This window comes from Rhinolophus sinicus, linkage group LG04 (genome assembly GCF_036562045.2).
Source record: "Rhinolophus sinicus isolate RSC01 linkage group LG04, ASM3656204v1, whole genome shotgun sequence".
Classification (NCBI taxonomy): Eukaryota; Metazoa; Chordata; class Mammalia; order Chiroptera; family Rhinolophidae; genus Rhinolophus; species Rhinolophus sinicus.
Window position 1 is genome coordinate 179,721,226 of NC_133754.1, and position 12,385 is coordinate 179,733,610.

At 48.4% G+C, this 12,385-nt stretch overlaps 1 protein-coding gene across 1 annotated transcript in view; it reads right to left on the minus strand.

The window, feature by feature from the left end:
* Nucleotides 1-12,385, minus strand: part of PSMB7 (proteasome 20S subunit beta 7) — a 55,728-nt gene that overhangs the window by 882 nt on the left and 42,461 nt on the right. Inside the window, exon 7 of the mRNA XM_019728533.2 lies at nt 2,113-2,264. Coding sequence (XP_019584092.1) covers nt 2,113-2,264 — 152 coding nt within the window. The remainder of the gene's footprint in view (nt 1-2,112; nt 2,265-12,385) is intronic.

Sequence of the window (12,385 nt, forward strand, 5' to 3'; positions counted from 1 at the left end):
CGGCTGGGGCAGTGTTTCTGTCAGCCTGGCACGGACTAACAGAAGGCTGCTGGCTGTGTCATGACCACATGGCTCCTCGAAAACCCATCCTCTCAAATGAGCACTTGTGCTCGGAAGCAGGAAGCAGAAGAGGGCGATGTTACAGAGCTCTATATGAATTCAAGAGGCTTGTGTGGCAAAGAACGGCTGGCCTTTATCTCTGCTAAACCATCCTGTCCCCTCCACTCGCTCCTTTGCAGCAGCAGCACTTTTTTAAGATGTGCCCCCACCCCCGTTGCTGTGAAAATGTGGCTCCTTCCCCCAGGCTGGACTCTCGGCAGCTCGTCCCCTCAGCCAGAGCCTCCTCACCATCCTGGGTAAGGCCTGGTTTCAGCAGCACGCAGGGAGGGCTTCTGCCTCGGGCAACAGTGGATGGCAAACCAGGGCGCAGGGGGCTGAAAGCACAGGAGCCAACGGGTACGTGCAAGGCCAGGTCCACACTGGGACTGGGCATAGGATGCTGCCCAGGTCTAAGGCTCTGCGCCCACCTGACTGTCCACCTGGGAAAGTTCCCCTAACCTAGGCAGTGCCTCCACAGTCAGCCATGGTACAAAAGGTGACAGTAAGATTCAACAGTGTGTGTGCTCTGTTGCTGTAGTGCCCGCTGGCACCAGGCACCGCTGCAGGGCCTTGGCACAGACTGGGGAGCAGGTTCCTGACACCTGCCAGAGCGGGCCCAGCACCTTTCCCACCACCTCACTTCATCTCACAAGCAGCCGAGGGGTCGCTTTATTTCTGTTCTTATGCGTTTAGTCTCCTTACAGACGTGTGGCCTAAGTCCCGAGGGAGTAAGACATGCCGCTGCTGCACTTCCTTCTGGATAAGGACTCCTGTGAGCACAGGCTCCGCGTCCAGCCACAAACACTACTTCTCAATGGCTCAAACGGCCTCCAGAACTCTCCCAGCACACTGCTCAGTCTGGATGGAGTATAACCACCTCCCCTTCCTGAACTTCACTGTGGACTTGCTCAGGTCATGCAGCATCATGCAAATAACAGGGAAGAGGGTCATGCAGGGACACTTGGCTCCCACCTCAGAGAGCTCAGCAAAGCCTGCTTCCCTCAACACAGCCCCAGGCCTCAAAGGTCACTTCCGTTCCTGCTAAAGACCCCACGGGGTCATGGGAGATCACTGAGTCGAGCTCCATCATTTCACACACGGAGACTGACCGGCCAGGCAATGCCATTTCCCCAACCCGAGCCAGAGCGCTGGGCCCTGTCAAGCACCGAGTTTCCACAATGCTGAGTGCACATGGCCGTGAATACCTGCTGGTCCTCACTGTTCTACTCGTCCCTTGTGAATGACTCGATTCGGACTGTGAGTACCCGCACTGGGAGTTAAAGCAAGCATTCCAGAAGATGCTGTGCTGATTATCCCCAGGTGAATGCAGCTGGAAGCAGAGCTCAGGGAGCCACACCTTGAGCTGCTCCGGCTCCAGGAGGGTCAGGAGCCACAGGATGGACAAGCAGCCAGGCAACTACGCAGGGCCGCACAAGTGAGGGCCCCGTCCCGTCCAACACACCAGCAAGGGTTTGTCCCCCGAGCCTGGGCTGCACCACAGAGACAGTGCCTGCCACTCAGCACACCCACAGGCTAAACAGCACAGCTCCCTCGAGCGTCGGAAGCACAGTCAGCTCCCAAGGCTAGCCTTCAGAGATGCATAACCAGTAGTTCATAGCTGCAAAGGACTTTTGCACCACTCTCAGAAAAGCTACGGGCCAGCTGCCCTGAAAAATGCACTTCACAGAATTTCATACAGAATCCAGGGGATTCTTTAAGAGACTAGAGAAAGCACAGAAGGTGGTTCAAACCTCTTCCCAGCCCCCAGCCTAGGGCTCTTTCCTGGGCCCCAATCCACTTCTCCTGTCAACATTTTACAAATTAAATTACTTTTCTACACCTGACAGCAGCCCCGAATCATAAGGCAAATAATGACTCAGAAGTCTGTTGTGTAAGGCTGGTTTGGGGACACTGGATTTATTGAACATGGGTAAGAATCCAGATGCCGTGGACAGGTCAAGGGCAGCCCCAGAAGCCAGGGGACCCAGGAAGAACTGTATCTCCTCCACTTACCTGGTCCCCTTCTTGTTGGGCACTGAGTACGGGCGGAGAAAATCCAACTTGCTCTTGCTGATGACACACAGGTCAATATTACTTCCAGACCCCAAGTCATTGAAAATGCCAGCTGCAATGGCTTCACTCACCAGCTTCTTGGCTTCCTCCTCCTGCAAAAAAGAATGGCAACAACAATGTCCAGCAGTGCAGAGAACCCCGTGTGGTAGGAACTGTATTCAGTGCCCATTTACAGATGAAGAAGAGGTCTCAAAGTACCTCAATGATTTGTCGAAGCTTCCTCAGCTGGTAAGTGCGGGACCCAGGCCTTCCAAACCCCTTGTGCACGCACCTGCTCTTGAACACACTGCTTCACGTCAGACAATCACCGCACAACTGAGCACTATGCGCTGGTGGAGAGCAATTTATAATCTAAAACGGGTCAGTAAGCTCTTCTTGTGAAGGGGGTCCAATAGTGTATATACAGTCTCTGTCATAACTACTCCACTCAGTCGTGGTAGCACAAAACAGCCATACACAACACAGAAACGAATGTGTGTGGTGTGCGCCGATAAAACTTTATTAACAAAAACAGGTGGTGGGCCGTATTTGGCCCATGGGCTGTAGTTTGCTAACTCCTGATCGAAAATGTCCAACAATAGTTAAACCTGCTTACTGGTAACATAATAAAGTCAATTATCATAGGGGAAAATAGTAACTAACACCAAAACAAACAGCATTCCGGGAAAATGGTGGCGGAGCCAAGGGTATGACCTCTTGAAGAGAATCTATTGCCTCCTACTAACGAGCCTACAAGTTCACTGAAGTGATGCATCATTTCTTTGAATCACTCTTTCTTATACTTCTCCTTTAAGAAGCAAGTCTAAGTCCTGAATGGTTACTGGTAAAAAGTGGATTAATTCATTTCTTGTCCAAGAAAGCCTATCATGTGCCAGGTCCTATGCCAGGAGCTCGGGCTACAGAGATGGATGAGGCCTCAAGGTGTCTGCCCTGTAGGGGCTTTGAGTCCAGTGGGGGCATCAGACCCAAGTAACTACAATGCAGTGTGATAAGGGCTAACATATAACTGAGAAGGAGCGGTGGGAACACTGCCTCATTCAGCAAAGCTTCAGGAAGGCCTGAAGGACAGGCCATCCACCAGGCGCTCAGAAACAGGGCAGCGAAACAGAAGGCAGGCAGCGGGGCAGCTGTGGGGGGGGGGGACCTGAGGAACACCAAGTGCAAGCTCTTTATGCAACAAGGACAAAAATGAACCAATCTCCCAAAGAAGGGACTCTACTTGTGCTGCTACCCCTTCCTAGCCCACCAGGGCACTGGAGTCCATAAACATGCAAGCTGAACTAAAGAGCTCATCCAAGTAATATCCTTTGAGAAACAAGACTCCCTGCCCCCACTTCTAGCCTGAGATCATCAAAGGGCAGATTCGCTGACTTCACGTTGTGATATCCAGAGACCACTCAGGGTTCCTGCTCTTCTGCCTGCCCTAAGCCAGGAAGTGGGATTCCAGTGGCACGAGCGCCCTCTACAGACTCGAAAGGATAGAGAAGGCTCTGTTGGAAGTGGGAACCCTCAGGAACCCAGCAGCAGGGGCTAGGAGGGCATTCTGATCCTTATTCCACCAGGTTAACTCACTTCCTGAGTGCCACATATGTGGGGCCAACGAAGCCCTGAGCCTCTTGTGCATAAAGAGCCCCGTAAGAATTCATTCAAACAGGATCCTCTAATCAAGAAGTCTCTTCTGGGACTCCCAACAGTCTGAGGCCAAACCTTACCAGCAACCAGCGAAGGTGGTAGCACAGAAAGCATCTCAGAGAAGGAGATGCCTGCTGTGGACCCTACCACTACAGACAACAAAAACCAAACACTAATTTAACAAATGCAACTTCACTCCAACTTGTTTCTCTTATTAAACAACCCTAGACCTGCACATGTGCCGTGTGTCAGGGGCATCCTACTTCTTCCCCTGCTCCTGACCTACCATCTCTTCTTCCCTTCTCTTTGCTGTTTTTACTATTTCCTTTGCTCTGTCATCGCTGCTTTCCTCACCATTGCTGCTGGTGCCTTACGCCAGCCAATAGTACATGGTGGATGTCACAAATCCTGCTGGTGGCACACTTAGGACTGCAGCTTTACATTTCCCAAATTATTTTATACTGCGGGTGAGGATGGGGGGGTGACTTAGAGGAAACTGAAATATACACGATATTAGGCATGCATATCTAATATCAATCAATTAGACTGCACACACAGATACAAGAATGCTGACAGTGCTGTGACTATAGGTGAGATTTCCCCTATTTTGCAAATATTCTGTCAGATAAACTTATAAAACTTAAAAATGTGCAAATTTGAAATACATTATGTATAGTTTGATTTACTCATAAAATTACTATGTGTGCTGTTAAGTATAAAGGCTTTTAAAAACTGGGAATCGGGCCGGCCTGGTGGCTCAGGCGGTTAGAGCTCCGTGCTCCTAACTCAGAAGGCTGCCGGTTCGATTCCCACATGGGCCAGTGGGCTCTCAACCACAAGGTTGCCAGTTCAATCCCTCGAGTCCCGCAAGGGATGGTGGGCTCTGCCCCCTGCAACTAAGATTGAACATGGCACCTTGAGCTGAGCTGCCGCTGAGCTCCCGGATGGCTCAGTTGGTTGGAGCGTGTCCTCTCAACCATAAGGTTGTCGGTTCAAGTCCCGCAAGGGATGGTGGGGTGCACCCCCTGCAACTAGCAACGGCAACTGGACCTGGAGCTGAGCTGCGCCCTCCACAACTAAGATTGAAAGAACAACAACTTGAAGCTGAACAGAACCCTCCATAACTAAGATTGAAAGGACAACAACCTGACTTGGAGAAAAGTCCTGGAAGTGCACACTGTTCCTCAATAAAGTCCTGTTCCCCTTCCCCAATAAAAAAAAAAAAAAAAAGAAGTCTTTAAAAAAAACAAACTGGGAATATACCTTTTTAAATTCCTTCCCATAATTCCTTAAGGGAGGAAATCTCACAGGTCCGTGCCTTCCCCCCCAGCCCTACCCTTCTCATATACACAGGACTCAAAGATGTTATGAGCCTGACGTTTATTGAGCACCGACTATCACGTGCCACGTCCTGGGTTCGGCACGTCGATGATCTTCGTTTCTATCCCTGCCCCCAACCATCTTCTGAGGTGGCTGTGGTCAGAAACCGGCTGCGAGAACCGATGCCGCGCCCGAGGTCACACCGCTGGCAGCAGAACAGGTCCCTCTCCAGGGCCAGCCTGTCTCAGCTGGGGGCGGGGCTCCTGGTGAGTTGGGGGCAGTGGACAGTGGTTCCGATTCAGGGTAGGCCCCTCTCCCCCCAAGGATCTTCAGAACGCGGGCAAATTTAGGAGAGCACGGTGCTTGCCAATTTCTCTTTGGGCCGACTAGCGGCTCCTCTGACGGGCGCGGGGGAGCACCGACCGTGTCCCCCAACTGCCCACAGACTATCATCTCAATAAACGTGTCTACAATGAAATATGGCCGAGATCAATATTAAGACCCAAGGTCTTACTTCACATGTCCCCACCCCCACGAAAGCCCTCAAAAAATACAAACAGGCTGCAAATGACCAAGGCTCTACTGTCTACCCGTTACTTACATAGTTAACGTCTTCAACAAATATTCACAGACACCTACTACGTTCCAGGAACTGCTTCAGCTGTCGGATACTGTCTTTTACCACGGTAGTTCCATCCCCAGAATTCTAGACACATATGCAAATAGACTACTGGGCATATTCATACTGTTTTCTTTATAGTAGAATTTCACAATTAAACAACTCTTGTCTTCAACACGTGCTACCAAATATTTAGGAAAATTATCAAGAAAAACCAGAAACTAAAAGCAAGAGGTAGGGAAAACACCACATTTTTATCTGTCTCACAACAAATGCAGGAAGCACTGTTTCCTCCTTTAGAGTTCTATCTTCATAGGGAAATTGCACCTCCCTTTTTTGGAAGATGCAGAGTGACCTGAGTTCAGAGCAGCATCTGCCTGGAGACAGCTGCTGCTAAGGGGCTGTGACAACAACAATGGCCCTGCAGAGCCCGGGACCCCAGCTGGCCAGGCCCAGGTGTGAGGCTCTGCCACTGCAGGGGTCGGATCCTCCCAGGCCAGCTGCTCACAGATTTACGTTACTAGTCACAGGGGAACTTGGACTCAGTGCAGATAGACCAGTAGGACTCATCCTGGCCAGCAGAAAAACAGCCCTCCAGGCCGGTGGCAGCTTCCTTTTACTTTGAGCCAAAAGGCCACCAGGATCCCAGCGATCAAAAGTTAGTTGGAAGACCCAGGTTCAAGGTAATCCGGCAGATGTGGAGGCAGACACACTGGGTTTGAATCCCCAGTTTCCTACTTAACTCCTGTGGAACCTTGGGCAAGTCACTTCACCTCTGAGTTCACTCCCCTTCTGCCACACAGTGATGTAAACTGGGATTTATCACAAAACTGCTGCAAGGATTCGAAACAAAGTATAGAAAGCACCTACTATGCTGCCTGGCACGTAGCTGTTGCCTAACAAATAAAGTATTTAAGAAAGCAAGTCAGAAGGCTTCGAGAGACAATTTATCTCTAAGCAGTGACTGTCTGCACTAAACCCGTCCAGGAGGAAGGCGGTCCAAACAAACCTGCTGACAAATCTCCACACAGTGCGCTGGAGAAGTTCCTATAATAATTAATCCAAGCAAAAAGCACACTCCCTAAAAGTTCAGAGACTATAAAAGGAGCACTTCCTGCTTTATGGCTACAAAGACCAAACTAACTGGGAATATCAGTCCCCCGGGCCACCCCTGCTTCTTAAATGAGATTACAATAAGAGTGATGTACTGTACTACAAGTCAGCTGTGACAAGCAGCACTTTATAGAGCTATCTGTTTGTCTCCATCACTGCACCGCACAATATGTCCCTGGACTCCAATGTGCAGCTCCATTTACCGCTACATGACAAATGGGCAGCACTTGTAAAAGGCACAAAGAGGTCCACGTCGGCCATGTAATGGTCACCACAGCTGTACCCGAGTGCTTGAGGGGACAAAACAGACCCCCAAGTTCATTAAACTGACCAGTAATGGATCTTTCAAAAAGTGCCTTAGGAATCGTACAGAAAAGGCTAAAATAAATAACTCAGCATGGAAGGCTAATCTGAAATGGTGTTTGATAAATTATTTATAACATAGGCGATTGTCTGCATTTAATATTGGAGCTACTAGTAGCATCTTTAAAAGATGATTTATGTGTTGTAATGCTATTAAACTTTATATTGGCCCACTGCTAGCTATAAAGTCTGCTGAGATTTAGAGAATGAGTTTTAAACTGTCACTGCAACATCATAGGAGATGGAGACTGTATTAAATCTTTACTTTAAACCTGTTATCTAGAGAGTTGCGTTTTGTAGACACTCACAAACTGATAGATGACCTCAGCAGCTGCTACGGTGCGGGTCCAAAATAGTACTGCAAAGAAACTTTTCCACATTACTCCTGTCTACAGCTACAACCGAATTCCTCTTCTCACTTGCGTGATTTTTAGATTGGCAGTGTCACCAGAAGAAAATGTAGGTTCCCCAGCCAATGGGCACCCTGGACAGCTCAGCATCAAATTAATAATCTTTAAATAAACCCTCTACATCCAACTGTTCAGTTATGCATTCTGAACAGTTCGCTTTACTTACACTGGGGGCAGGCAAAATATGAAATATGCATTTGACGGAAAACCTAATGTACTATTTTAGATACAGCTTTGGAATGTGAAAATACATGTATATGGTAAGTTATCTGAAACAATCTATGTGTAACAAATATTTTTAATTCTTTAAAAATATAAAATTGGTTATTTGCTGGAAAACATATTTCATTTACGTAGCCAAGGTGCGGGCATTAAGGGAGCTGAAAATGGAAGAAATATTCAGGCTTTTTCATGCAGAACAGAGCTCTTCCAGCTCTACTGGTTTTCAGGGCACTGAAGAGGTGTCCCTTTGCCTTCTACCCCACCATCACGCCAGGACTCGGGACAGTGGCTCTGCCACCTTTGCGCGAGGATATTACGGATGTGGGTGCCATCATTGCTGAGCTCTCACACAACTTTCATCACTTTCCCTACTTGTTCTTCTATCCATTAGGACCATTTAGTTCACAATAATTTGCTCCTTTACTAAAAACTAAGGATGTCACTCAATGAGAATTGAAGCAGTCCATGTTCCTCTTGGAAAAGCTGCATTATCTGTCACTCTGCTCTGAAACAGCAAAAAATGCTACTGCTCTGGTGATCTGCAGCAGAGCAGATAAACAAACATCTGGGTGCGACCCGCGTCTGGACGCTAAAAGGGGACGGAAACCACGCCGTCTCCACCTCTGTCCCAGGCAGCTACGGCAGCAGTGCTTGGCCTGGATGATAACAAACGAAAACATGGAACATCACCTTCAAATGCATTCATGGCTTCGCCAAACTAAAAGACGAGATTAATTACATGACCGAACAATATCAAAATGGGGGTAATTCCAAAACGGCACAAGTACCAACTGGGGACCAGGGAACAAGAGCATCCAAAGGCAGCCAGACACCCTGGAGGAGAGGCTGAAACACAGTGTTGTCAGTGGCCGGCTGACAGGCCAAGGTTCTGACTCCGCCACTGACGTGGCCTAAAGGAGTCGTTCATGGCTGATGGTTGAATAAAATTTAAAGAGCTCAAAAAGTGTTTAAACAGTCCCCCCAAAGCAGTATGCTTCCTGCACTGTGTAGCAGACCTCATGTGTCCCATGTGTAGCCACGCATTTTACAGTGGAAAAGGTTAATTTAATTTTTTCAGACTGGGCTGTTTGACAAAAGCAAAGGTGTCTGAGTTTTGTTTTTGGCTTGAGGTGTTGTGTAAACAAGGTCTACCTGTGTGAACACCTGGGAATTGTCAGGTGGCATCAAGCTGCAGCTGGTGCTGGGTGTGCCCAGAGAGGGGAGTGAATTAGTGACCGTGTCTTTAAGGTCTAGACGGTGATGCCATTTCTTTCCTGGACAGCGTTTTTTGGCACCCAGGATCTCGCTGATGCAAATAATGAAGGGTGTACCTGCTGTGGGTGCAGGAGTGATTTATTTAAGGGGTTTTCAGCAGGGATGGGAAGTGGTATTTCGTTCAAGGAATTGCCAACCAAGTAACTGCTAACTTGGCCTGAATGACGCTAGGCGATGTCCAAGGCTGCACAACCACAATGGGCCACAAAAAGCCGTCACAGAGCATCAAAGAATGAGGAAAGCCCAGCAGAGCTGGGTCACTAGTGAACACGGCTCTCTCTCAGCTACAGGCGGCCCGTCGGAAGAATGGGGAAAATGCCTTTGTCCAAGGGCTGTGCCGAGGCATACAGGGACAGGATAGTCCCTGATACACAGGTTTTACAAACAGAATTGTTAGAAGTTCTAGGGTAGGAGGAAAGAGGCACGGGTGTGAGGGAACTAACCTGGGCCCCCACCACATCCCTGGGTCCAAGCCAAACCCTTACGTTACTTATTTAACCCTCGTAATCACCACATGTACAGCAGAGGGAACTGAGGCTCTAGAAAGCTGGCTGACGCACTCAAAGCACGTGGCTGTCTACAAGAGGGAGTCAGTGATCTGTGCCAACTCGGGCCTGGCATCACCAAAGCCTGAGTCTTCCTATCCCACCACAAGAAAATCAGTCGTGGACAAGGGGTTTTGCTGGATTCTGAGGCGGCGAATAGAAGGAAAAACACCTAAGCTTCCAGAGGGAAAAGGACCAAGAGAGATAGGAACATATTGCTTTCCACAAGGAGAAGAAATCAGCGTTCATAGCATATGTGTATACAAATATATATTTGCAAGGCTGCATTGAATCAAATATAATCAGAGAGAAAAAACAAGAAAGATTGGGTTTAAAGACAGAGTGAGAAATATGCTCAACAATCCTCCAAATGAAAACCAAGCCCCAGGTAGTAATAAGATCTTAATAATATTTCTCCCTCTCGCCACAAAACAATGCGGTCAATGGGATAACTCTGCCCATATATCCTGGAGATGCTGAAAGGGCTGTATCACCTGAAAACACGCGAGGAAATGAAGTGAATTTGTTCCTTGGGTCACACAACCAAGACGAAAAAGAGCCACGTTCACACTGAGCCTACCCACCTCCAAAGGCTGGAGGACGGAAACCACTACAGCACGCCTGTAGGAAGACTATTATGGGGACGATGTTGTACTGCATGACCCTTTCTATAGCCCAGTAAGGAACAGGAAGGAGACCCAAGAAAGTACAGGGCACCCTTGTGCTAGGAAGGTTAAAGATGGCCACACATATAAAGCAAATTTCAAATGACACAAAACCCCTGAAAAAAATGTACAGGTCAGCTTAGTTCAGCAAGCACGTACTGAAGCCATGACACTAATCCTCTCCAAAGACACTGTGATAAACACAGGGGATAAGGTCTGAACAGACAGAGCCTGCCCACGGAGGATGTGGAGTCCAGAGAGGACACGCAGATAAACGCTCGTACAATATGGTACGAGTTACTAAGAGGCAGGCCTGACAATGGAACTACGGGTGTACAGAGGTCCCACGGGGCGCAGGTGATGGCAGACTGGGCTGTGTCTTGACATACAAGTAAATGGTAGCCAAGCCACAGGGTAGAAGTGATGACAGCAGGATGGCCATGAAAATGGGCAGGAGGAAGATACGGCAGGTAGGTAGTTCGGTATGACTGAATGCCAGAGAAGCTCACGGGCCATCCCGAGAGCAGGCCCTTCATGATAGCCAGTGGGAAGATGTGAACATGTTAAGCTGTCGAATGATGCAGTTCAGATTTGCGTTGTTTGCAACTGCAACCTGGACACAGTGGTGAAGAAGCCAAGGGCAGGCGTCAGGAAAGGTGACTGTAAGAGTCCCAAGGAGAGACGGTGGTGGGCCAGCAGGGGCAGGTGGGAGGGCAGGTGGGGGCACAGGGCTCCCAGCATCAGTCACGGGCAATGACCAAACTCTGAACAAGTCCAGCCTTCACAGAAAGGCCTCTGTTAACTTCTTGGCAGCTATTTTTCTGGTGGGTTGATGGGAAACAACGATTAAGTTAATTACATATTCTAGATACTGGTAAGCTTCTGCGGTAGGCACTTTCTAAAGGGTGTCACCGAAAAGGGACAAAAGTAGAGCCAATGAAAGTATACTGAGGTTGTTCTAGAAGAAAAAAAGAAAAAGAAAAACAGGCTGGAACCAACTTGTAAATGCCATTTCACTGGTAGCAGGGCCTCTCAAAATATACCTGTCTGGCCTCTGGAGTGTGGCAGAAAGAGGAAGGACTGGTTAACTGGGGGCAAGAACCAAAAGAATGTAAAAGAAAGAAGCTGTAAAGGAGAGTCATGGTCATGAGGGTTTGGCCACGTGCAAGGTAAAGTTACGAGGAAGAAGTGGCCAGGCCCAAGCAAAGCAGACATGCCCAGAGCAGATTGGAGCAGGGAGTTGGGGGTTGGGGGTTGAGGGGAACCCGATCTTAAGGAGCTGTAAAACCCAAATACTTCTCCATGGCCCCTGGATGATCCCCTTTTCCTGGAACCCCAGGCACACGCCGACTTTAGACACACTCAGTTGCCTCAGGTTTTGGGGTGAAGGGGGGAGCCTTCCAAAGCAGCAGGCAAAGAATTCAAGAGAATGAAGACCCAGGAGACCCAGGTATAAAAGTAGTCCTGTTACATACGAGCCATGTGATCTTGGTGGTAAAGCCACTTAACATTTTAAAGTCCCAATTTCCTCATGTGCCAAAGAGGCCTAAAGCCATCCAATGCACCAGGGTGGTCACGATGGCTACACTACGTACTCTGTGTACAGGAGAAACTGCCAGCGCAGTGCCTGGCATGCAGGAATCGCAGGGTGGAGCTAACCTGACTGAACTCTGCCCCTTTCTCTAATGCTCACACATAGTTATCAAAAGCCTAACTCCTCCAGAACTACCAATGCAAGGGGCAACTGATAATAACTCAATCCTTTTTTTTCAACCCCCCAATTCAAAGCAAATCAATTGTGAAAGTAGCCATTATACTGCAAATGAAATTCAAAATGATGCCATAAAACGCTGTGTTCCTCACGCATCTTCCACACAGAATTTACTGCCATGTTAATAAGCGTACTAAGTAGCACATTTTCACTTATTATATTCCACTAGAAATTATATTGTAAAAGGAGGCAGGAGGAAACTTGTATTCACTGTGTGTAGGCACAATACCAAGTACATGCTTCCACTTACTCTTCCAAATGACCCTTTAAGGTAGGTA